This window comes from Alosa sapidissima, chromosome 3, assembly GCF_018492685.1.
Source record: "Alosa sapidissima isolate fAloSap1 chromosome 3, fAloSap1.pri, whole genome shotgun sequence".
Classification (NCBI taxonomy): domain Eukaryota; kingdom Metazoa; phylum Chordata; class Actinopteri; order Clupeiformes; family Clupeidae; genus Alosa; species Alosa sapidissima.
Window position 1 is genome coordinate 21,335,142 of NC_055959.1, and position 27,636 is coordinate 21,362,777.

Sequence of the window (27,636 nt, forward strand, 5' to 3'; positions counted from 1 at the left end):
TTCTCAGACTAATCATATGTCTCAATTAAATTTGATCCAAAATGCCCCCCTCCCCCTCCTCCGCTTTTGGTGATACCCTGACTTTTGGCTGTAGTGTAGCTGCAGCACAATAATTAGATGCAACATAGATGGTTACTGAAATATTCACAAGACTCCATAGAAATTTAATCTTAATGTTGTATTATCCAGTATTAGTTGTACAGGTATATAGTCTTATCTTATACACACTCATTGAACCAACAAAGTAAATGCAAAAATAGAGACTTTTTTGTAATTATTCCATATTTTGTGTAGTCAGTCTATATCAGAACACCTGACATACAATCTAAATAGTCCACAAGAAACCTCAAAGTGTTACCATTCATTTGAGACCAGGATTATGCTTCTACACAAAGGGGTTCATGTGCAGTAAACATTTGATTATCAGTCCTATGGGGAGTTTCCATAGGCATTTTACAAAACGCATGAGCATACCTTGGCAAATAATGAACTAAAGCACTCATATTTTCATTCTATATTTATCTACTTTTGCACACAGCTTCACAAGACCTGGTGCTAGGGCTCAGTTGTGTTTCTAGGTGATATCAAGAGACCTAGAGGGCTGAAATGTGGTCAGTTCAGAGATGCTTGTAATCCGGCAGAAAGAAAAAACTATATTCTAGCCTCTGTAACTGTGAGTACATCACACAGTTATTTTGACTGTTTCCTACGAAAACTACTACAGGTTCTCAGCTTTCTAGAGATCCAACATTTGATGGTAGGCCCCAAAAGAGGTGGGAACAATGCCCTTGTAAATAGGCACAGTGCAATTTCAGGCAAAAACTTGACATTTTCATTGGGATCCATGTGGATAACCCTTAGTAGGTGGGTTTAATATGGTTATTTGATTAAGGTTACATTTGCACCATAAGAATGATGAACTTGCCCATCCAGCCCGAGCCAGCCATAGATATATATATACTGACTGTCAGTATATATATCTATGGGATCCAGCCCACTTAGAGCAAGGGCGATGACGTCAATAACACGCGCCGGAAAGGTAATATGAATGCATCACGTGTGTGTGACTACTGTCAACTCTTCAGAGTCCTACAAATGTCATGTGCGAGGATAAGCAAAAGCTAGGATGCTGTGCTTACAGTTGTATTAAAATGATAGTTTGTTCGCTAATGTTCTTCAACAAATCTAGATTATGAATACAGTGGCGTCATGCTGTAAATCGATTGCTTGGCGTTTTTTAAACCATAATTTCGCTCGTAGATCTCTTGTGCTCGGCACATGTAACGTGAATGCTAGTGAACCCCTGTCCTATGTAGGAGTTTTGTATTTTCATCAAATGGCCTCGAACTCGGCGGGCAGTAAGAAACAACCGGGCCAAAAGCAGAAGCCGCCCAAAGACACTTTGAGACATTTCAGATCAAAAGAAAATAGGAAACGCACAGACATTCCTGGACCCGCAACAGTTTACGTACAAGTTGTTGGTTCTGGTAGCCGAGATAACGATGCGTCATTGTATGTGTTTTCGGAGTATAATAGGTGAGTGTTTCTACACAGCTAACATTGATGTCATGGTAGCTATATGGCTCAGCTGAGCTTTGCTGACAACACCACTGTCCTTTACACATATTCGGAGAGGCGGTTAGAGCCAAAACTGTACTGTACTGTACTGTGCTGTTGTCCTGTTCTCTGTCTTGTGGAAGTTGCTGCATATTCGTTAATATCTTTGCAGATACCTCTTCAACTGTGGGGAGGGAACACAGCGCTTGATGCAGGAACACAAGTAAGCACAAGCACCTAATGACAATTACTCAAAGACCAAAACGTTGTATCATCTTGTCTAAGTTTGCATATTTCCATTGTCATCCAAAATGGTTTTGTTAAAGTTATCAGTAATAATAGATTTAATTATTTTGACAGGCTCAAGGCTGCGCGGTTGGACAATATATTTATTACCAGAATGAACTGGAAAAATGTTGGAGGCCTGTCTGGTATGACCACACACATTAATGCTCAAAACACTCCTCTGTCCAATTTTCTGTAACATAATCTTACATATCCAATTTCATACAAAATTTCTCATGTTCTCATGGAGTCCTCTACATTTTAAAATGCATTTATAAAATGCATTTCTCTCCTCTGTAGGTATGATATTAACACTAAAAGACACAGGTGTGCCTGAATGCGTTCTGTGTGGACCACCTCAGCTTGTGAGTGACTTGAATCCTTATTAGTTAGTTAGTTTGTTTTTGTTTATCGTTTGTTTAACTCTGCTCCATAATTATTATGTTATCAAGTCATGTGTGTTCATGTATTCAGTACAATGTTTCTTTGTAACCCAGGAAAAGTACATCAATGCTATCAGGTCATTTTCTGGACCATTGGATGAAATTAAGCTATGTGAGTTATCATATTTTATTTTATGTTTGAATCATATATTTTTGTCATATCATATATATAACTATAGTGAAATAGTCACTAAACGCAATTTTAAATTAAATTAATATGTTATTTTGCAAGCAGTAATGGTGTTGCCTATATCTTTTGCACAAAGCTGTGCGGCCTTACACTGCTCCACAGCATACAGATGACACAATGACAATCTCTCAAATCCCAATATTTGGTGAGTGCTCTCCTACACATCCCTTGGGAAATGAAGTGACGAATATGTGCATTAGTTTATACTTTTTTTGCATGTCATGGCACACAGCAAATGCCTTACTTTTGTACCCACTTTCTATACTGTAGCTGTTGTGAAGGAAGGGAGCCCAAGTCGGTCATCACCAGGGCGTAGAAGTCCATCTGCCAGTCCTCCTACTAAACAGAGGAGGGAGCTGTGGAGACCACAGGAAGGAGAGGAGCCCTCAGAGGATAGCAGGGAAGGGAGGGGCAGTCCAGGTAAAGATGAGGACCTAACCCTTTTGTCTGATCGTGTTTGGTCACAGATAGTGGGCAGTAAGGATCGCACTGAGTGTAGACATTACATTAGTTGGCTATGGAAAGCCCTGTGGTTATATACACTTCTGTGAATTTGGTCTCAGTACCTTTTAGGGTTTTGAAAACATGCTGTGAAGTACTTTGGATGCTATTGTGCTCATTGGGGAAGGTTGCTTCACTGGCCACATGAAACCGTTCTGTACACAAGCTCGTAATGTTTGAAAACGATGCACGTAATGTTTGAAAACTATTTGACAAGAACATACATGTATTCATACTATGCAGTGTAACTCAGATATTCACACAGAAAACGGCATCAATTTATTTAGCTTATTTGTCGATGTGTAATTGCAGTATGACCGTTAAATCAAACCTCCTTGCTCTAGTCTAGTCAGTGACGACAATAAGGGATCTGCATTATCAGTATTGGCAATAAGTTTTGAAAATATCAACATCCATCATCATGGATCCCTAATAACAATGCATTAATTATCATTTAAAATGGTTTATTTTTTTCGTAGATAACAGAGATGGAAGAATGAAATCCACTAGAGACCCATCTTTGGTTATAGCCTTTGTCTGCAAGGTAAAGAATCCTTATTTTCCCCTCTGTTTACTCAAACATGCTGGTTTTGAGTCAATATCTACAACTATGTCTCATATCGTTTTACAGCTACATCCTAAAAAAGGAAACTTTTTGGTGCCAAAAGCTAAAGAACTTGGTTTACCAGTGTAAGTATCAACACCGGAATGATCTGTAAAGGATTCGTACATATGTGTCACCATATTGCTTGCCATCACAGTTATCGTGAATATGTTATGGTATTTAATTTCATCATTGCCATTATTATTGTTACAGGGGTACAGCTGCTATCGGCCCCATTATTGCTGCTTTGAAGGATGGAAAGACTGTGACCTATGAAGGGAAAGAGGTACTAATATGATGTATAATTCACTCCTATGGATTCTGCTGCACACACTTACCTGTACCTGTAACAATGGCAAGCATGTGGGTAAACTTACAACTTTGTAAGGTGCTTGGACAAAGTTGTAAATGAAAGGGACAAGACAGCCTTCCCTGCTGTGGTGAATCCTAGCGCAGTGCTGAATCAACACGGGGCAACTGAGTTTTGATTGGCGTGGACAGCTCAAGTTGTTATTGCTCCACTGGGCCTTGTGAAGCGTGGCCCAGCAGCCCTATCTGCTCCTTGACAAGGCTTAGTCAGCATAGGCTGTACAAGTTACTCACCATCACGAATTGTGTAAAATCCGGCAAGAATGGGACCCGCACAGTCTGCTTGGAAGTCTGCAAAGCCAACTACTGTACCACCAATGTTGTGGTCACAATGGGGTCTGTCCTTTTATTGAACAGCTGATGGGGATCCTTAGTAATAGTGCCAATTTTATCATCATGAAGTTCAATATTCACGTTGATAAAAAGTTACCTTGATCCATGTCTCAAAACATGCCGTGTGGGGTCCTTGAATTTTTTGGAAAAGGAAATTCAAATCAAAAACTGTGCAAACCCTGCTGCAACTAAAAGAAAGTCAGTTCTCTCTCTAATCCTAAATGGGGATAACTTGGTTTCATTACCCTTTTACATCCCTCCACCCAGATCCTCCCAGAGCAAATGTGTACTCCCGCTGATCCTGGACCAGTCTTCCTAGTGGTGGACTGCCCCTCAGAGGAGTTTGTCCAGCCCCTCTGCAGCAACCAGCAGCTCCAAAGGTGAGCCAATCTCTCAGACACCCGAACCCACTGATGAAGTCAATGAACCCACTCAGAGTGATCCATTACTGCCAGTGTCCATCACTCTTTTGCTCTATGCCTTGGACGTGGCAGCTGTGAACAGGTGAACACAATGAGAGTGGACAAAGTGCTTACTGCAAGGATTATTAGTGATGTATGTGGATGCCAGCTGTGAAAGTCCTGTAGGGGGCAGTGTCTCCTTTTAACAAACCCGGTCAGCACCCCCAGGAGACACCAGGGCTCTGTTTGGAACATTGATAAGCTAATTGTGTGGGTGTCCATGTGTATGTGCTATAAAATGTAAAATGCTAAATTGTGTTCCTCCCCAAGAGCTTTATTCTCAGAGTGTGTGCCTGCTATTGGTAATCCAAAGTGACATTTTAATTTCCCTCTGAAGCGATTCTTCCACACACATATCAAACCATTAATCAGCCAGTTAACTCACCAACTACTTAGTCTCTTAGAAGATAGCAGAAAGTGTTCTTGCCGTATAGCTATAATAATGGGAATTCAATGCTGAAATTGCATTGTGTGTTTAATTTAATTTATTGCAGGTATCAGACCGGAGGCTCCGAGGATCCTGCAATGTTGGTGGTTCACATGACTCCAGAATCTGTACTGAAATCGGACGAGTACAAGCAGTGGATGGAGAGGTATGCCTTTGGAAAGCTGTCAGCTGTCTGTCTGAGTTACAAGTCTGAAAGCACCTCTCTCTCTCTCTCTCTCTCCTGTGCTCTCTCTCTCTCTCTCTCTGTGCTGGTTTCATTGGGTTTGTCGGTCTGCAGGTTTCCATCCAGCACGGAGCATCTGATTATGAATGAGCAGGCGTGCACGGCCCACAACGTCAGGAGCCACAAGATCCAGTCTCAACTCAACCTCATCCACCCAGAGATCTTTCCGGAACTGAAGCCCCTTACAACCAAGGTGCAATAAAATACCTACACCCATGCAAGTTCAACTGTAAAATACAACTACTCTATAATGCTGGTGTGTTAAAGGAGAACTCCAGCCATTTTTCCCATAGATCTCTGTTTCTCTAACCCCCAGAGGGTAGCACTGTAGCTGCCTCTCTGCTCTAGTTGTTGGCTGCAGCAGCTCGAGCTAGGTAGCACCGATTGTTTTCATTTTTATTCATACCGTCAGTATTCTGTGACTTTGAGAAACCGAGATCTATGTGAAGAATTGCCAGAGTTTTTCTTTTGACATTGAATTTGCTAATTCCTGTCGTTACTGTTTAGATTAGCTTACTTTACTCACATTGAAAAAAGAAAAAGAAACCATGTCCTCTCTTTCCTCTCTCTAGGAGCCCCAGGCTGCCCTGCATGTCCCCAATGTGAGAGCTGAGTGCCTGCTGAAGTTTCAGCTTCGACCCAAACAAGAGTGGCAAAGGTCTGTCGTCCCTCACCTCTCGCCCTCACTCAGTTACCGCGCCGAACGAGTTTTTGACCCAGGGCAGGGAGAGCGCCCCGTCTAAGGGTGGCAATCTAAACAGCTCAGAGCTTGATTGCCCACGGTCTGACCCCCTGTATGCCTGTTCTTCCAACCGATGAACATCGAACCCGTAGCAGAGACAGACACGCTCGTGGCAAGGCACTACAAGGCATTTTTCTTGGTAGCTAAACCCTGGCATAGTCATGCCGAGTGGTTATTCCTCCTCCCATTCATCATCATGCTTGTTTTCTTTTCTCTCTCCCCCCCCCCCCCCCCTTGCCTGTGGTGGGATTGCAGGGATGCCATCCCAGTGTGCGATAGGGAGGAGTTTGTGAAGGAGGCGGGCGAGGTGCCGGGCTTCCTGCAGGAAGTGGAGCAATGCAAGCGGCTCCTGGCCGCTGATGTGGAGGTCCAGTCGGGTGAGTTGCCCATTCAGTCTGACTTAAGCACGGTCTCTCAGCCGCAGCATGGTCTCGAGTGTTTCATCCACCATATATCACAGGCCTATCTTCTGTGTTTCATTTCATTGTGGTAGACTCTGGAGTCCTGCTTTACTGATACTGTAACTACTACTGACTACTTTCAGTGTGGATCTTGCTGTAATATGTTTGACAGCACATGTTGAATGACACCGTATCCTTTATCCGTGTCTTATGTGTTAAATCAAATTGAAGTTCTTATGCCAGTGTAGAGGGTTATGTACTGAGGGTAATGATTTTGATTTCAGCGAAGGTGGACAAGTATCCAGAAGTGGTGTTTCTGGGAACCGGATCAGCGCTCCCCATGAAGATCAGGAATGTCAGTGGAACACTGGTCAACGTCAGGTACATTCCAGCGTATTGGTTTTGTCATGTAATAGTAGTAGATAAAATGGTAGATGTTTATGTTTATGGTTCTTAGCAGACGCTTTTGTCCAAAGCAACTTGATATCAATAAACATGACATTGGCCCCAGCTGTGGCGCAGCTGGCTGGGGCACCTGCATCGTACGCCGGCGACCCGGGTTCGATTCCCGCCCCGTGGTCCTTTCCGGATCCCACCCCGACTCTCTCTCCCACTCGCTTCCTGTCATTATCTACTGTCCTGTAAATTAAAGGCATAAAAGGCCAAAAAAATATACTTTCAATAAACATGACATTAACATTAAAATGACCAGTTAAAAGTCATGTCATATAGCCTAAGTAAAAATGAATAAATATAACCAATATTAGTAATAGACTAAATAAAGAAATTAACAGAACAGAGACAATAACCATAAACATTAACAAATCACGACTCGACCAGAGAAGTAATTAGTCAGATACAAGGTGAACAGATAAGTCTATGAATGCTTTTTGAAGATCCCAAAACTATCCCCAGAACAAAGAGCATTAGGTAAATCATTCCAGCAACGAGCAATCTTGACTGTGACCCCTTGGTGTTGATGGAAGGTCCAGATAGCAGACGCTCATCAGGAGTAGATGTAGGCATGGTTGTTGCCATGGTTGCTCTCTGCCATATCAATATCCTTTCTCACTGTTAACACTGTCCCGTTCACTGGGTTTGCATTTCAGTTGTGATCAAAGTCTTGTAATTACTTTACTTGTAGTTTGTAAATACATATACATTTAGCATCAATTAGACTGATCAGATGAGGATATCTGATTGAAATGAGGTTGATTTTGTGAGGTTGACCTGCCGCTATATTACAGCTCCACTCAGTCAGTGCTGCTGGACTGCGGGGAGGGGACGTTTGGACAGTTGTGTCGTCACTATGGGGACAGTGTGGATGAGGTCCTCACCAGGCTGTCCACTATATTCGTCTCTCATCTGCATGCGGACCACCACACAGTAAGTGTGCCTTAGTTAGAACTACGTATGTGAAGTACATTAAGAAGACATAGGAGATGACATTTTTTCTGTCTTTCCTCCAATAGGGACTGTTGAATTTGCTGTTGCAAAGAGAACGAGCAATGGTATGTGTATTTCTTTGATGATGAAAATGAATTAAATGAATTACACCTATTCATAATCTATACTGGACATAATTGATTCCTTGATATAACATATTTATATTACTTGCCTATTTCAATTTTTCAGAACAGTCTAGGGAAATCCTTTATGCCTATTTACTTGGTGGCTCCAGTCCAGATCATGACTTGGCTTAACCAGTACCATGACCACTGCCAGGAGATCCTCAGTCACATCAAGTAAGTGGAGGCTCACTGGGAGTTATTTTTTAACTACAGTGACAACGTTGAAATGGCAATTACAGAAATTGTCTTTTATGTTTTGAATTTGCACTTGTTTGGTTCTTCTTAAACGTTTTAAAACTGTAAGGGTTTAACAAGGAGATGATTCCTGCTCTTTCTCTTTAAATGCACACAGGAATTACAGAGTTTTTCTGGCACATATGCTTTGTTTTCTTTAGCATCATCCCAGCAAAGGTCCTGTGTGAAGGTGCAGAGATGCCCAAGTACAAAACCAAGTCCTTCCTCCAAGCTATGCTGAAGAAGAACGATCTAACACGGGTATGTGTACACTCTGCCCACCAGGTTTTTCCACAGCAGAAAACACACACTTCATTAATCTCGCCGCTTTTCTGGCCAGATCATGCTTTAGGTCACATTTCCTGTTTTTGAAATTGGATTTTAAAGTTTTAAAAAATGGGAGCCAGCCTCATCTCCTCCAATCTTTCATTAATTCATGGGCTTTCTCCACTAATGCCTCTCTCTCTCTCTCTCCATTCCTGCTCTGCTCTTAGTTCCAGACCTGTGTCGTGCGCCACTGCAAGAATGCCTTCGCCTGTGGCCTTACCCACCAGTCTGGCTGGCAGGTGGTCTTCTCTGGAGACACCATGCCCTGTGATGCCTTGGCGCGCATGGGTGAGTGACCGACCACCAGGGTAAACCACAAGTTCACCAAGTTCAGCCTGTGTCAGTCTAATGCTGGAAACAGACCTTTTATTAAAGGTTTTGCGTCAGTGAGGCCATCCTTAAAAATATTTTCGTTTGCCGTAACCCGACCGACCCTGTCAATTTAGAACCGACCCAAATATTTATTTTTTTCCCCTTTTAGTCCGACCGACTTGCCGGTTGTAAACTTGCGTTAATACCGACCGATTGTTTTTTTTTTACTCTAAACAACCAATACAAATGCAATAAAATAATATTTCTTTTAGTAGGCCCAAGTATTGTGAATATAAATTGCCTACATGCAAACGTGGCTCACTTAAAAAAAAACCTGTGGCGTCATCTCTACACCATTGGTTTTACGCATGTCACACTATGGCCTACGCTTCGTTTCATTCACACAAACTGATAACGCTTTTACTTGGCACGAAGTTCTGGAAGAACTGTGGCCAGATCTTTTCTCATCCCTTCTCCCCCTAGTCTAACGGTGACCGTGTCGGAGTATTGAAATTGGTTGTGGTCTATTCAGCATTTCTCAAAATATGGGTCCGCAACATGGAGACTGCTGGTCCGCGGAGTCGTGGAGTGAAATTAGGCCCGGTGCTTCATCTGATAATTTGCTGCGCAGTTGATCAAGAAACCGCGGATCGACGAAAAAAGGAAACAAACGTTTCTGCTATCGATGTCATTAAACATGGAGCCCTACAATTAAGTGGTGGTATGAGCATTCATTCAATGCGCGTCTGCGCGAGAGAAACTGAAACTAATCGATAACGTTGGTATCAAAGCTCCGCTTCAACCTGTTGGAAGGCTATTTATTTATTTAACGAAACTTAATAGAACGACGTTGTTTTTTGGAACATCCTTAGAAACAGAGCAGAGACTGTATAATACACTGTATAGCATTGAGTATTGTATAGTCAAATTTCAATATAACGTGGCCAAGAGCTATTGTAGCCTTCTTTCTGGGTACATGTAGATTAGCCTTATGACCCAAAAGTCTGCCATGACCGGGCCTCAGGTCAAAGAAGTTTGAGAAAGGCTGGTCTATATAATCTGCATCAGAATGAGGTTTGCAATGGTGCGCCTGAAGGCACGGGTTGAAGACCCAGTCAGATATGCACATTTGTGTAAATTCATTCCTACGTAATCACCATGACCAAAATTGTACTTTTTTTTTTACTTTGAATCTTGAAAAAAAAAAATATTGACCTACCTACCGACCCATTTTTATTTTTTTTTGGCTGTTACTGCAAACAAAAATATTTTTAAGGATTGCCTGATGGAATGGGAAATGTATTACCTTTGATGCCAAGATGCAAGACGCATGACCATTGAGGCATGATAAATAGTATCAAAGGGACCATAGTCTCGGAGACCCTATTGCAGTTTGATCTCTTTGATCCCTTGCATTGATTAAGCAATATGTTGTTGTTGTCAATGATCCCAAGCATGGATTAAATAGTGTGCTTTGTTGCCAGTGATCCCAGCATTGATTAAATAGTGTGCTGTGTTGCCAGTGATCTCGGCATTAATTAAGTAGTCTGCTGTTGTCAATGCTTCAACACATGAGAAGGAGACATCCTTGATGAGTGTTATAAAAGGGTGTAGCTGTAGCCAATCAGAGAGCAAATTACACTTTAAGGTCTTCGTGCAGTTGAAATGCCAGCATTAGGGGTCGAGATCTGGGGACAACTCAGGGCAACACGACGGCAACAGAGGTCGTGTCCATTCCCGGTTAGCCGAGTAAGTGGCTCTTATAGGAGCAGAAGTTAAATGACCTGATGTAGATGAGGAGTCCCTGCGCTGGTCAAGCAGATGATGATTGATCAGTTGGGATGGAGCGGGCAGCAGAGGCTCATTTGTCTCGCCGCTCTTGTGTTCCTCCCCACCGATCGATCCGCCTGTTCGCCCACGGCACTCGCGGCGAATCTCAAGGCCTGGCTAAACGAGCTGGAGTGGAGGAGGATGTAGATTCCACTCTCCTTTGTCCAGCTCTCACAGACTACACAGTCCTGGAGCCCGTCCAGCGCTTGGGCTCTCTAAAAGCCTGTGAGGGAGAAGGGGTGCTTGCACTTCCAAGCTCTCTCCATTACAAATGCGCCCTGCTTACCGGATTGAGTGATTGGGCTGAATCGGTGATTGATTTCCTCTGGGACTGTGGTGAGTGGCCGTAAGTGGCTTGGCTTTCCGGTAGAGATGCGTTGCTGTGACCTGGTTCCTGTTGTGTTGGCAGGGGCGAACGCCACGCTGCTCATCCACGAGGCCACGCTGGAAGATGGGATGGAGGAGGAGGCCGTAGAGAAACGACACAGGTGAGTATGCAGAGCAGACACTAATAATATTACCTCAGAGAGATGTGCAAGAAAAAGAGAGATGAATCATCTTGTGAATTTCATATCTCCTTGAGCAGCATTATTTTCTACACACCATATTTCAACCAACTAGCATAGATTGTCTGAAGTAAAATTAATAAATAAATGAATGAAGATTTGATGATACAAGGCATGCTCCACTCTACCAAAACTTTTACTTGCCATTTAAGGGTTAAAGTAAGTCATGGTATCTGCTTAACCCTCACTTTGCTCCGATGGCAATTTCAAAATGGAAGGGGCAAAAAAACACAACCTGAAAGCAGCAGGAGAAATTGTAAAATAGTTTGAGGAGCTGGGGTTTTTCCGCAATCACAGCCTTTTTAAAAAAAAAAAAAAATTTAGTCTATTTGAAGGACAATTTTCTCTCGCTGGATTCCCCTCAGAAATTGCCATTGATTTGTGACTGGGGCTCAGTAGAGGAGAGACAATAGGGGATGCTCTCAATGTTAAGTTTCTCCATCTTTCCCTCAAAAGCCCCTTCAAGCAGAAGAACTGAATGAGAAGGAAGAATTAAACATTGATTGAAGTGCCACTTTCTCGTAGAGAGAAAGAAAATGGCACATTAATGTCTAGAAAGCCAGGCTTCTGTCTGTCAGGTGGCTAACTCCTGCTTCTCCATAAAATTCACAGCACGACTTCGCAGGCGATTGGGATTGGCATGAAGATGAATGCCGAGTTCATCATGCTGAACCACTTTAGCCAGAGGTATGCCAAGATCCCCCTCTTCAGTGCCGACTTCAACGAGAAGGTGGGAATTGCCTTTGACCATATGAAGGTGAGTACAAACTTCTGAGAACTTGCAATAAGGTCATATAAGAAATGATATGAAACTTGACACAAGAACGTGGAGCTTTTTTTTACAGAGGGTATGAGGTCATTGAGATCAGACAACCCCTCACTCCCATCACCCACACCTCTCCCGCACCCGCATCTATAGTATTCTCTATTCAGTTCTCTGATGCAACTTCCTGCCAATAGACATTCCCCTTGTAGTCATCACCCATGCTGTTGTGGGCTTATCACAAATTCACTGTATTAAGAATGATGCACTCAGACACGTTTCAGCTGGGGTTCTTACCATGTCTCTGATGACTGACTTCTAGCTTGTTGGAAAGGCCTGTGGGGGGGTGGGGGGGGGGGGGGGGGGGGGTCAGGTGTTATACAGGAAGAGCTGAATGTTTGTAAAAACTAGTCTCAGCCACCTGTTCCCACCTGTACTGCATGAGTGCACAGCAGGCTGGCTCTGTTTGCCTCGGGTGTCAAGATTCACAACTGAACTGCGTTCACATTCCTCACTCCTGTCACTCTCCAGATCCGTGTGGGAGACTTCCGAGTCCTTCCCCGGCTCATTCCTCCGCTCAAGGCACTGTTCGCAGAGGAGATTGAGGAGATGGAGGAGAGGAGAGGGAGGAGAGAGCTGAGAGTGAAGGGTCTGGCTCAGGAGGCGAACGAAGACAAAGAAACCTCCTCACCTCCAGGGGGCGATGCTGCTGCGGGTCGAGGAGCCAAACGTGAGCAGGAGGAAGAGCCTACGGGGGAGGCCAACAGCAAACGGCTGAAGGCCCTCTAAAGCTCAACTGGTTGTGTGGGTGTGTGTAAGACTTCATGTGCTGACATGCCAGTTATTAGCATTTTTTGTATTATTATTTGAATGTAGATGAAAGCTTTTATCAGTTGGATTTAAGACCTGGATTAATTTTCAGACTTGGATCCATTGCTGTGGATGGAGCTAATTTGTTTGCTCTCTTTTCTTCACACCCTTATTTTGTATATATCAAACATGAAATGAACATCATCATTTGCCATTTCCAGGAATAATAAACAACCAGATCCAAAAATGGTGAATCCCAGATGCAGTGCTGGCTTTGGTTATTTTGTCTGTAAAGTACAATGGGTCAAACTGAGCAGGGGGGGTGGGAGGTGGGTATTTAAATGAAAGTCGCAATTGAAAATTCTAATGAAAATGTCACTTCTCTCCAGGGGTAAGCTCGCATACTGCAACAGCTGATGGAACAATTGAAATGTTCCTTTTGCTTTGATTCAGCAAGTCATCAAATGTGAGCGAGGGAATGGGGGGAAAAAACATTGACATAGCTGTGAGACATGAAAAATTAACGAATGTTTCTACCATCTGTCTGATAATGATACACATTGATATGTGTTGAAAAAGAGAAAGAGGGAGAGAGGGAGTGTGTGTGTGTCTGATCTTTGTATACAGACAAGACACCCCAGCGTGCAGGGCCAGCTTCCTGCTCGGCATGAGAATGCCGTTTTGATCTAATATTCATCACAGGCTTCAGTGGGAAGTTTGGATAGTCATGGGTAGCCATGAGCTGCACTGGGGATTGGCCACCAGTGGACTGATGGGTCTGACACATTCCAAACAACATGGTCTCTGTCAACAGGCTTGAATCCATTGTCTCTGCTACTTGTGCATGTGTGTGTGTGTGCCACTTCTGTACACTGAAGGAACAAATCTGTCATCTGTCATTTTAATTTCTTAGATGAATTGATCATATTAATGACCTGATGAGAACTGTGTTGGAGTCAGAGTCTTTCGCTGTAAGGGGTGACAGACTAACACTAACGTTATGCTCACTTTTATGCTGTCCTTCATAAAGATATGAAGGACAGCAGCATGTCTGTTTTTGTAGTGGGATGTCGTGTCAGCACAGCTGACCATAGGCTACTTAGTAGCTTATGTGGTAGTGCAGTATTTGGATGAATGGTAACATTTACTGTAGATTTAGCCTTGTTGAACGTTAACTTATGAACATGGCTCACATGATGGGCCAAAGATCAGTGCCAAATTTAGCACCAAATTGGTCTTCTGCCGGTGATCTGGGTTGATCCCATTTGTATGAACCGAACTCAATAGAATATTTTCATCCCGTTCATGCCATGAAATCCACAATTTATTACAAATGCATCTGGGTGTAGGCTACTCCCTGCACACGTGGTATTGAACATAGCTAAGAGAGCCAATGTTTTATTATGACCGCCGCTAGCGAAGCGGTCATATAGGGATTGACAATTTTTTCAGTTTTTTTCCCCTCCGCACTGGGCCCCCCGAAACCCAAAAAATCAGTTCAGTTTTTCCTAAATAACTACCTGAACCGTGGCACCGAGGATGAAGGCATTTTTATGGTATGTTGGTCTCAAGGGCCCACATCAACCTAGCCCATAATCACTCATTTGTGATTTGCACCCCCCCGGTAAAAAATGAAAATGCAATATCATTCTGCTTTAATCGCCCCTCTCTTCAGTTAAGATGATCAGAACTGCACCAAATTTTAATGTGTATGATTAACCTGACATTCTCTGGGGGCATGCCAAGTTTTGTAGAATTTCATCCATGGGGGGGTCTAAAAAAATGTATATAGTTTTTATTTTATATAGTAAAATTTATATAAAAAGTTATATAGATGGTGGTGCACACATACACACGCTCACACACACAGGCACGCACATACTATCGGTATCGGCAATTAGAACGGCCGATACATAACTGGGCATTTCTCAGATTTCGGGCCTATTTGGGTTACTGAAATTTTGAAAAATAAAATTCAAAATTGTACTAATTGGTATGCATCAAGTTATCAGTCATTTTGATAGGAGTAACCTTGTGAGCTTGGTTGAGACCACAATATAAGGGAACTTATGATTGTTTTTTTTCATTTTTTATTTTACATCTAATATGTACATTTTAAAGATGAAATGGTCAATCAATGATCAATCAATGATCAATTATGGTTTCACATGAAGTCTATTTTATCTTGAACTTATTAGAATTGTTGAATTTTACTTACAACATGAATTATAGTCGTTTAAGTATCTTATTATGACCGCCGCTAGCGAAGTGGTCATATAATGATTGTCAAAGTTTTTCTTTTTCTTTTTTTTCGTTATCTACTTCCTGAATTTTTTGTCAACGATACCCGGAACACCGAAACACCGGTGCACATGAAATTTGGTGGGTATGTAGCCCCACTAGACTTTTACGAAAGAATTTCGTTTCGTCCCCCGGGGCCACTCCCCCCCCCCCCCCCCCCCCCGTGCTGGCCCCCCGAACCGCAAAAAAAGCAGTTTTTCCTAAATAACTACCTGAACCGTGGCACTGAGGATGAAGAATCTTTTATGGTATGTTGGTCTCAAGGGCCCACATCAACCTGGCCCATAATCACTCATTTGTGATTTGCCCCCCCCCCCCCGGGAAAAAAAGAAAATGCAATATCATTCTGCTTTAATCGCCCCTATCTTCAGTTAAGATGTTCAGAACTGCACCAAATTGTATGTGTATGATTGACCTGGCATTCTCTGGGGGTATGCCAAGTTTCGTAGAATTTCATCCTTGGGGGGGGGGGTCTAAAAAAATTTAGGTCATGTGTACATTTAGTGACTGTACACTCATTGGCCTGTAGATGGCGGTGCACACATATACATAGCACACACACACAGGTACGCACATACTATCGGTATTAGAACGGCCAATACATAGTTACAAATTCAGTAGGATTAAAGAAAGCCAAATATTCATCATCATCATCATGGCTGCATTTCTAGTATTGGCGATAAGTAGTCGTTTGTCCAGTAGATGGCACATCGTTGCAGTGAGACGTAATTTTGTTGGAAGTTAAAAGTGGGTTGGAAAAACAATGGACGCTTCCTACAAGGACTAGTTTACCGCAGAGAACGTCTAATAAGGATAGGACGATGTTCACATGAAATGTAATTCCCATTTCTTCTTGAAGCCGAAATAAATCTGAGAATGTTTATCGGACATGCTTGGTTTTTACTGCAGGTACGTTAATCTTATAATATCAATAAGGACCTAGGTAGGTACAATAATGTTACCGTTAGCTTTGGTTGAGTGATGGAGGCCAATTTGATTGCATTTGTATATAAATGCGGTTATACCAAGCAAATTGATAGCAGCACTGTAATTGTATCTTTCGACTGTCATTTGTTGCACGTGCTACAAAAATCATTCTGTGCAATGGAAGATTTGCCAACTTTACACCGGTCTGATACAGTTTTGCATATACATGCGTGAGACTGAGACGCCTGTTTATTTGTTTGAAGTGCGTGCAGGGTGTGAGAGGGGAATCGATGTGCTTTGATTCCAGCTTGGTAGTTGTAGTGTGTGTGTGAAGTATCTAAACAATGACACGTTCATTTCATTATGGCTGCTTTAGCAACACACCTTAAGCTACTGTGTAGTGGGTTCCATTTAGAAGTGGCTACTTCATTCGCGCTTTCCTTGACTCATGGAGCTGCTTGAATTTTATTACAACTTTTCGCACGATATGAGAAAAGATTGAGCTTGGTCTGGTGAAAGCCAGACAAGCCATGCACCTCAGTTACACAATGCAAGGGAACATGAATCAGCCTATATTTGCACGAACAACAACGGACAACAGCTCTTCAACTTTGGCCCGTTAAAATGTGTATGAACAGTATAGCGACGCATTTCATCAAGGCCCATTTGAACATGTCAGTTATTTGCACCACTGGTTAGTTGTAAAACAGCATTTCGTTTCAGACTACTGTTACTTAATTTGTGCATTGACAATAAAGTAGGCCTATCACATGAACTAAAGATGACTAAAATCTTATGCAGAAGAAGAAACATTCACAAAAAATCCAGCTATCCAAAAATGACCTTTGTTTTTGATAGCTGTTGAAAACGGCATGGAACTGACAGAGATGTTTTTGTTTATTAATAAATAATAAATACATAAATATATAAATAAATAAATAAAAATATAACATTATGCTGATACCTTTTGCTTTTCCCAAATACAATGTAGCCTACAGGTGTAAGTGACCTTTCATCAATCCAGTTGCAACGAATGAACTGTGATGAACTGCCCTACTTGTGATTGTTTAGAGATTTTAAAGGTTTTATAACATTGCTACAACTTCTTTGGCTATTCTACAATCTATTCACCTTTTCAGCGCCAGTAGGCTACTTTCTGTGCAGCCGCACACACACACACACACAGGCATGCCAAACAAGCATACACAAAAGTTTCAAGAGTGGGGGATGGAGTAAAAGATGGAGACAAATTGATTAGTGTGATTTATTTTTGCGGAAAGGATGTACAGGACTCAGCGGCGGTCATATTTTGTACCGCTATGCGGTACATCTAGTTATTTTATTTTTTCACTCGACCCTGGCTTGGAATTTCATTTATTTGAAATAAATGCCATATATCATATCTGTTTTCATCCAGTGGCAATTTAGACTGTCCAACATTGTCAAAAATATCTAATTATTGTAACTTATTGTAATTTATACATAATCTATTGGCAAAAATATGCATGGTGATGGTGATGACATTGCAGTTCTGGTAATGACATTTGTTGCGGTGATGACAAATCACTGATCGTAATCTATTGCAATTAAATTTTTATAATTTAGAAACCCAAGTTGAACTAACTTTGTGGAAAAAAAACATATTTCTTTTAAAAAGAGTACTTTAAATGTATCTGCAAAAATGTCATCACCAACACAGTTGTCATTACTACTACATTTCAAGCTATAATGTGCTGGTAATGACTGTGTTGGGTGATGACATTTATACCGAAAAACTACCCTGAGAAGCAAAAATGATCACCATGCAAGTGTAGCTAGCTTTCTACGTGTAATGTACATCATTTAAACTATTAAAGTCATTTTAAAATTTCAGGAATATTCAAAAATACAGAAATACAATGTGTATGGTAATGACACATAATAAGTGTACATGCCCAAAACGAGGGATAAAGAGTAGATTTTCTTATTTCTGGACATCAAGGCATCAATCTTTCTTCTTGAATAAGCACCAATATGCACCAATGTATTCCACTGTGATATTAGGTGACCATGGTTACCAAATATTTTTTTGATGAAAAAACAGTAGCAAAGTGCCTTTATGTAGAGTGTGCTGGTAATGACGGCTAAACCATGGGACAGGTAAACATTAAGCAAAATAAAGCAGGAAATGCATATATATGCATAATGTGTGCATGCAGTTCATTAGTTCAGAAAACATTTAATTCATATGCATGATTTTATAAATTAATATTTGATAAATAATGTTGATGTGGCACAATATGTGAAAACTCTGGTTGCGGACAACACCAAAACACTGATATTTTACCATAAAACACCAATAAAATGTATTGTGTGTCTAAATCATGAGTAGGAGCAACCATTAAAAAAGTCTAGGCTTGTTTTTCTTTATACTAATTAGTGATGCTAAACATTATTAGATTTGATGTGTTTTTAATAGAATTACACCCTGTGGACAGAAATAGGCCCCAATTCTGGGAAATACCCAATTACATATTCAGTAATATTAAAGGAAAATCAAATATTAATCATCATCATTTGGCTGCATTTCCAGTATTGGCGTAGTCGTTTGTCCACCAGATGGCGCATCGTTACAGTGAGACGTAATTTTGTTGGAAATTAATCTAAAGTGGGTTGGAAAGACGCTTCCTACAAGGACAACACTCTAGTTTACCGCAGAGAACGTCTAATAAGGGTAGGATGATTTTCACATGACATGTAATTCCCATTTCTTCTTGAAGCCGAAATAAATTTGAGAATGTTTATCGGACATGCTTGGTTTTAACTGCAGGTAGTAGGTACGTTAATCTTATACAAGTTGTATTAATAGCCTACGACCTAGGTAAAATAATGTTAGGCCTACCATTAGCATTGGTTGAGTGATGGAGGCCAATTTGATTATTGACCAGTGTATTTGTAGAAAACCATAAATGCGGTTACCAAGCAAATTGATATCAGCGTTGTAATTGTACTGTATCTTTCGACTGTCATCTTCTTTTCTGACAATAGCCTACAGGAGTTAAGTGAGTTAGCCACAACGAGTTCGCTAACGTGATGGTTTTCTAATGAAAAATATATGCCTACCTGAAAGAACTTGTCTATGAAGCATCCTAAACAGGCTGGGACATTTCTGCTTGCTAAATAGGTTTTTCTGCTGTTGATTCGCTCACAGTCCTTGGTGGCCCTGTCAGTGCTTTGTAAAGTTGCATTAAGACCACAAAAAGTCTCAAAAAGCATCTGAGCTAACGTTCATTCCCAAACAATATTTTCAAAGGTGTTTCAAGTAACGTTAAGGAAGAGCATGGCTCAAAGTAAAGTAACTAGCGCTGAGACAACGATAAGTGGCCACTTCATTCGCGCTTTCTGTGATTCACGCAGATGGGTGAAATGTATTACAACTTTTCGCCAAGAGGTGGCAGCTTAAGTCCGCTTGATACTGTAAGCCAGGTGTTTTCAACCAGTGGTCAGCGGCCCACTTGTGGTCCGTGAGGACATTGCTGGTGGTCCCTGACCATGGATTCAGTAGTTGCAATGTGGAAATCAGTATTTTTCCCACGAACAATAACGGACGCAGCTCTCAACTTGGCCCGTTAAAATGTGAACAGTCTAGCGACGCATTTCATGAAGGCCCTTTTGGACATGTCAGTTATTTGTACCACTGGTTAGATGTAAAACTGCATTTCGTTTTAAACTATTGGTATTTAATTTGTGCATTGACAATAAAGTTGAATATATACTAAAGATGACTAAAATCGTGCATATAAGAAGAAACATTCACAAAAATCCATGGCATGACCTCTCTTCTTGATAGCTGTTGAAAACTGCATGGAAATGACAGGGATTGTTTTGTTTGTTAATAAATGAATGTAAAACTGATACCTTCTGCTTTCCCCAAATAGAATGTAGCCTACAGGTGTACATGACCTTTCATCAGTCCAGTTGCAATGGATGAACTGTGATGAACTGCCCTACTTGTGATTGTTTAGAGATTTTAAAGGTTTTATTAGCCCGGTTAAAACCAGACCCTTCTCAGTCGAATCTCGAATTTGCCGGAAGTACGTCTGGGTTTTTCCCAGGCTAAGGTTTTATAACAATGCTACACATTTTTTGGCTAGTGCTACAAATCTATTCACCTTCGCAGCACCAGTAGGCTACTTGCATACACAAAAGTTTCAAGAGTAGGGGATGGAGGAGAAGATTGATACAAATTCATTAGTGTGATTTATGCTGAGCGGCGGTCATATTTTGTACCGCAATGCGGTACATCTAGTTTACTAAGTTGATGCAGAAGATGCTCATATTCCTCTAAATCACCACTCTGACCCAAGCACCACTTGAGGGAGCTCTGTTTCTGGGAATTCATACATATTCATGGTGATATCTCTTGCCAGCCTCCTATTAGCAAATAGCATAAGCAACAACTCTGGGCCATGAATTATGACTAAAGATCTAATGTCCTCAATAACATAATTTAGACACAAAAAGTGGTGAGGGTGACTAAAACTGGTATGCCCCTATTTATAATAGACTGCAGTGAAAACTAGACAATTTGAACATTTGGTCCATTTGGACTGTGGGTAAGCCAACTGGTGAAGCAATTTACATTCAAGTGAGATGTCTCTGTAGGTAATTCACAACCTAGACCACAGTGAATGCCCAGAGTCAAGGCTGTACTTTCTTATTTATAGATTGTCCTGAACTCTTGTGAGAAGATTGAGCAAAAGTTTGCTTGGGGTAGAAGTGTCCTCTCCTGGCCTCTCTCCTAACCCCTCTGTGGCAAGCAGTTAGTGTTCTCTTTGGGGTGTGAAGGCCCCTGATTCGATTCAGTTGGTGGGCTCCAGGGAGCATTAGGCTTTGTCACCGGCCTTGGTGGATGGCAGCCTTTGGACGTTTGAATGACAGGTGATCCAAGGATGAGGGATTGGTTTGGAGTCGGAGGCCCTGTTTGGCCTTTGGATGGTTGATAGTGGTGTGTTTATGTGTGGTGTGTGTGCGTATGTGCAAGTGTCTGAATGTGTCTGTATGTGTGTGTCTGGTAGTGAGCAGCTGAGGCCAAAACAAAGGGCACTCAAGTTCTGACAAAGTGTAGGATTTCCATCAGCTTTTTGTCTTTTTTTCTATCTTCCTTCTGATGCTGGTACACACTGACTCCTTCTAGAAGTTTCCAGTAGTTGCCATTGTGTAGCCTGCACAATGACCCTCCCTAGTCTAGTTTAATCGGAATAGATCTTGCTCTTGTTTAATTCATTATGTCTTTTTTGTCTCGTTTTCCTTCATTGGCAGGTGTGTTGTTCCTGCGTAGTCTCTTTTGTGGCGGTTATTTGTGGATGTGGGTTAGGCCCTGAAGGGACGACAGCTAAATCCAGTCTAATGGAGAGGAGCCTCTCCTCTGTCTTCACTCCACGGCTAAGGAGGCCCTGCACACCTTAAAATAGACTGCGAGATAAAAGGACAAAGCACTAAAGCGCAGAGTAATCAAATCTACTGTAAGAAGCTTCGTCCCATGGTGTGTCCATGCTCCTTTTTTTGAGCACTTCCTCTGCGATACTGTTTATGCTTATGAGGAGGTGATGGGAGGCAGTAAACAGGAGAGCGGTGAGCTTTTACGGGTCCCCCTTGATGCCAAAAGAGGCCATTTCCATGGTCAGTTGCATATCGGAGCTAATGATGCGTTTCTCTCCCCTCCCTTCCTCCCGTGTTTTCTGCCTGGCTGCTGATGTAAAGGGGTGAGTGTGAGGGTGGATTTGGGCAGGGGGAGTGGTGGTGGTGGTCTTCTTCACCTCTGCAGGTATCAAAGTGGGCGCTAATTCAAGGGGACTGCTGTGAAAGAGGCTGGCTACCGGCTACGCTTGGCGCATAGCCGCAACGAAAGTGGCGTGGCAGCTTGTCTGGACAGCAGCGGTAATTGTTGGCAGGATGACATCTCTGGGCTAATGCACCCCCCCACCCCCACACACACACACCTCCTAAAAAACCTCCCTTCCTCCCTCGCCCTGACCAGCGCAAACCTGCCCCCCTGCCTCACCTGCCAGTCTCCTGTCACTCACCTGTCCGGCCTCATCAAAGCCATGTGTCATCTCCTCTCATCTCTTTCGTCACCCCCGTCCTATGCCTGGTGGCCAGAAAGCAGCAAGGAGAGTCTGGATGAGTTTCCCCAGATCTAGCCCCAAAGCCACCCCTTCGGAAATAAAGCAGGAGCAAGAGAGAAAGGACTGTGAAATTGAGATCAAAGTTCCAAGTTAGATCTTTGATAAATTTGCACCTCTGTGAAAATAGCTTTTCAGCCTTGGAAAGACCAGGCAAAGGGGAGAAGTGATTTTGTGTGTGTGTGTGTGTGTGTGTGTGTGTGTGTGTGTGTGTGTATGTGTGTGTTTGTCTGTGTGCATGCGTGAGAGGTGAGCCAACCTTATTTAAAGGCTCTGTGTGTATAACAGGGGGCATTTGTATTCCACAAGGCCAGTCCAGGACTGCCCCCCCCCCCTTCTGATACGATACATTTGTATCAACAGACTAGCCTGGCTAGCACCACCACTTCTCAATGAGACGTGGTCTGGGAACCAAACGTTAATTTTCTCGTATTTGAAAAAAATGCCCAGATCCGTTTATTGGGTGCCACGGATGTCTATCAAATGCGTCTGTGCATAGCTCATCATCGTCTTGCTTTCCCCCTTGTTCTGTGATTGGTCCCCTATCTCAGGCGAAAATGGTCTCCAGGCTGCCTTAGCAGCGTGAATCAAATCGCGCGCAAGGCAGCATGGGACACCCAGGCTATCAACAGACACAGTCGGAGAACTGAAAGCCTAGAGGGCTGAACATGGCATAATAGTAGCCCATCATGCTTTTGCATGCTAAAACCAACCAGCACAGAAAATAAAAACACAACTGCAATTCACAAACAGGCTCCCAATTCACAGTCTCCCAAATAATGTAAAGCCGCCATGTTCCTGTGGTAGACGCCACTGAAGAACACACAAGAGATCTGCGACGTGAGCCGGCGGCCTAGGGATTGGCAGGCGCTTAACAAGGGCTTCACTTTTTTTAGCGAACGCATTTGCATGAAGTGCCAGCCACCGGAGCTCTGGGGGATGCAGCGCAGCATTGATTTCTTATTTAAACCGAGGACTGCATAGAGACATGGTGCAGACAGAGGGAGGGGGAGTGTGTGTGTGTGTGTGTGGGGGGGGGGTGTACTGCCCGGGCCGAGCGAGTGAGCGGGGCCTGGGATGGAGTGCCGCAGTAAAAATGCATTATTGGATGAACTGCTCCTCGGTGGTGTGGAATCATTTGGGCAGATTTCACAGTAAAACCATCTCGCTCAGGCTGTTTGGTGAGGCTGAGCTGTGTCTTGCCTGCAAATACAAGTCAAAAATTGTGACAGCTTCTTCACTGAAGTGGCTGTATTTGTTTCAATTCGATTTTTCCCCCTGATGTTCTGAGATGCATACTGGAACAACAGACTCTCTTTCATAGCACTTAGCAAGGTGGCTCCCTGGATAGATAGAGAATGACAGATTTCATCCTCAAAAAGGGGTCGTATCCTCTGTTGAATCCAGGCACAGACAGTCAGCCAGCACCGTGAACAACACACATCAGCCATGTTCACAACGTCTTCCAGATTGTTAAGCAAATTCCAAAGGATGGCAGCTTTAAATGATTTGGCAGGCGGCCCAAGCCTTTAGTAAATCCTTTGCTTGTTAAAGAGCTGTGCACTGGGTGGAAAAGCTTGTAATGCCCCCCCCCCCCCCAAACCCCTCCCTGGCTTTGCCTCCTCAGCAGCCGAACGATCCCAGGGTGCCGTTTCGCTACGTTCCTAATGACATTGCTACAGGCCACAGCAGTTCCTCGCTGCTCGAGCTTAAAATGCTAATGACCACTTCAGTCAAATTGTCTGTAGTTAGCAACTTGCTGAGCATTCATTGTACTGTGAGCCACAGTGTTGAAGATTAGTAGGGTTTTGTTAGACTTTGGGGAATAATCAAATGGGTATGTGTAGTTTAGGGCCCGTCCACACGGAGACGCTTTTTGGGTTAAACGCAGAGGTTTTGCTTCGTCTTGGCCGAGCGTCCAAACGAATCCTGTAAACACACTGCCCGAAACCGCACTTTTTTGAAACCTGGTCCCAGAGTGGAAAAATCTGAAACCATACCATTCATACATGACATTACCTACGATTACACTCCGTAGGATAAATATCACAACTGATGCTGCGCAGCGAGCTTATGACTTGATGGACTGAACACTGTTTTTCCCGGTGTTTTTTTTAATGCATTCTAACTACTGTCAGTGACGCCAGAGAACTTAAGTTATTAGGGAAGTGCGGTGTAAGTTTGCATTAATTTGTACGTAGTGCCGGTGTCATTAATTTATTTTACATGTCTTACAACATAAATAAATGCATTCATAGTGAAGTCAGATATGAGCATACAAAGATGCTTAGAACTCATGCTAAGCCTATAGATGCGCACTAAATGCGAATGCGCGATTTGATGCAAGCAAAAGTATCGACTGTTACTAACAAAGGTATTATAGCAATATTATAAATGTGGCGACAGAATGGCCTAGAACTTTGGTACGCCTAGCCTTTGCACTTGCGGTGATAACCAAAACTAATGTGAATCGCGGACTATCCTATAACCAAAGAAAGTAAAGGAGATTATTTTTACCTGCGTTAGCCAAATAAAGGACGGGACTGCACCCTTCACAAACCGTAAAAATTAAGTTTATTAGTTTTACAGTTGACTACAGTTGACAGTTCACTATAAGTCCACACAAACAATTCTGGTTTCCTTGCACTAGCCATTTCGTCGTAGCCTATTCTGTCTGTTTGTATAGCCTACAGCGCAAGATTTGGTCAATTTCTGTAAAGAAACAGTGCCACCTATAGGCCTGGGATATGAAGTAACGTGTTGAGTCGTGTTGAGATGGATCCGTTTGGACGCAAATATTCTTGATACGGTTCCAGGGAAGACGGAGGAAAAAAAGATCGGTTTGTTATGTGTGGACTAGGCCTTAGGCAAGGCAGCCTTTCTGGAAAGGCGTTGTCATTTTGATGTTTACATGGAGTAGGCCTAGGCCTGGCTTAACCCTCCTGTTGTGTTTGTTTTATGTTCACTAGTTTTGTGTTCCCGGTCAAAAATGACCGCTGCATTATGATTTGTTATAAATCCATAGCAACACATATATTATCATCTAATGTTGTGATAGACCTTTGTATCAACTTATGTTCTATTGGATATTACCAGTTTTGAACTTCCTTTTGCTATTTATGGCCTGCAGGCCTCATTGACCTGAGCTCATGCAAGTCAGAAAGGGGAAGATACTATTGGGGAAAGATTCCAATGGGGGCTGGCATAGAAGCAAAGAGGGAGCGTGAAGTGGGGGTTTGTGTGAATGTGTGTGAATTTCATTACAGAAGCACAGATACAGTCCATCTGGTATGCTCCTGGACTCAATTTTATACACTGACCATTTTCTCACCCATTCATTTCTAATGGCCGGTCATTTTGACCGGGAACACAATGGGTGTTCTAAAGTTAAATAAAACACCCAAATTGTTATGAAAATGAGAAAAAACTTTTTTTTAAAGAAAATAATTGTCAATCGGACAAATTTGACCGCGAACACAACAGGAGGGTTAAAGTGCCCAGACATGTTTTTGTACCAGCATGTAAGTAAGGTAATTATTATGAACCACATGCAATAGGTATGGACAACATTGATTGAGGTGTCTATGCTAATGAATGAATGGTTTTGGCTCCATTGTTTTCCCAGCTCTCTACATGGTTCCCTGGCCAGATTATGGGGAGATCAAGAAGAATAAATAAATAGATACCACTTTAGGCTGCTAGATCAATTCACCACCCACTACACTCACATAAGAACACAATTTACAAATAAAAAAGAATCACCCACTAATTGTGATCTACTGAAGCATCTCCCTTCTCCTACTACAGTTGAGGGCCATCCTTTCAGTTTTCTATTTAAGCCTCTCTTAAAGGCCATCCCCTTGGGTACTTTTCCGCTTGTCAAACTTCATGTTTGGCCACAGTCTCATTATCTTCTACATCTACACGAAAAAAAGAATGGTGCAATGGTCAGACGTTTTTAAACTTTTATCTGAAATAGTTTGGCTTGCTGTGCAGTCGCTGGAACAGTGTGCTACTTTCTCCCTCTCCTCCGTTCTCTCCTCCTTTCTCTCTCCATCTTACTTGAGCTGCTTGGCTGAGACCGACACTTCCACTGAGCAGCAACCTGCTGAGGTAATTATCAGTGTGAGACGATGAGCAGTGGAGCAGGAGAGGTGAAGAGATCATTCGCACGGCAGATTTGAGGGAGCACATGGTCAGCCCATGAAGGCAACATGTATTAAACACAGAGCTCTCCTGTACACACCGGAGATCACAGGCTGAGGCGCTCCTGTATGGTCAGATTGATTCAGTGTCTAAATGGAAATGGCAAGACAGCAAAGCTAGCAAGACTATCACACAGGGGGATAAAGACCTTTGGCATCACAGTTTATTACTGTTGTGATATACAGTAGGCTTGTTGTCATATTTTATGCATTGGCTACAGTGGCTTGGCTACAGTTAGATTATACAAATGCTATGATAAGGCACTCGTTAGAAATGTAAGTGCTTATATTATAATTTACTATCTCTAATTGTGGAATTCTGTGGGCTTCATGTTATGAGTTGTCATGAACGCAGCCACACAGCACTCTTGCACTGATACATTGTAGTTAATATAGCGGCCACATGGGGTACAACTTGGTATTACAGGAGAGCCGGCCTAGTGCGTGTTTGGCGTTTCTTCACATTTTGTTGCTATTTCTAGGTCATATTTGGATGTTTTATACTAAGAAAAACCCCACATGGGAACATTAAGTATGATCTTACCTGAGTTTTATCTTGATTTTTGGGTTTTTATCCGTAAGCTAGTTGTTCTGCTGACATTGGCTTTTCCCTATAGTCTAATTTACATTTCTGTCATCCTGCTGGTGCTTGGACTTGATCATATGGACTGATAACAGCTTTGTCATGATTAAGTACTTTATTTGACCATTCATCTGGTTTATATCTGATATTTTGGGGTATTTCCTTGGCCTGTCAGGTTATTTGTTACAGCTAAGTTTGGGAGTCAGCATTCAGCACCCAGTGTCCTCTGCCAAACTCACAACAAATCATCTTAGGCTGAGGCTAACTGCCTTCCATCAGTTAAATACAGACTACAGTTGCAGGTAGCAAAGGGACACCAGAGAAGAGAAATCGACTCTTTTTTTATTTATTTATAGTAGTTCAGCTACTACTGATTACATTGGTCTGTAGGTTTCTTTTCAGTCTTCAGTCAATGTTAAAAAAGCTTTTGTTGCTATTTATATTGTGTTTTGAGCATAATGAGCAAAAAATAGTACATGAAAGGTA

At 42.4% G+C, this 27,636-nt stretch overlaps 1 protein-coding gene across 1 annotated transcript; it reads left to right on the top strand.

Moving 5' to 3' along the window:
• The first annotated feature begins 1,064 nt into the window (after positions 1–1,064).
• Positions 1,065–13,229, top strand: elac2 (elaC ribonuclease Z 2). Its single transcript, XM_042087176.1, has 24 exons — positions 1,065–1,536; positions 1,730–1,780; positions 1,918–1,988; positions 2,143–2,207; positions 2,340–2,397; positions 2,552–2,620; positions 2,746–2,895; positions 3,456–3,520; positions 3,608–3,666; positions 3,794–3,866; positions 4,550–4,662; positions 5,238–5,336; positions 5,469–5,607; positions 5,987–6,072; positions 6,412–6,533; positions 6,842–6,938; positions 7,805–7,943; positions 8,030–8,068; positions 8,193–8,302; positions 8,524–8,623; positions 8,857–8,977; positions 11,241–11,319; positions 12,010–12,154; positions 12,692–13,229. Exons 1-24 carry the CDS (start codon positions 1,193–1,195, stop codon positions 12,947–12,949), a joined length of 2,652 nt encoding a protein of 883 aa, XP_041943110.1. The 5' UTR covers positions 1,065–1,192; the 3' UTR covers positions 12,950–13,229.
• The last annotated feature ends 14,407 nt before the right edge of the window (positions 13,230–27,636 follow it).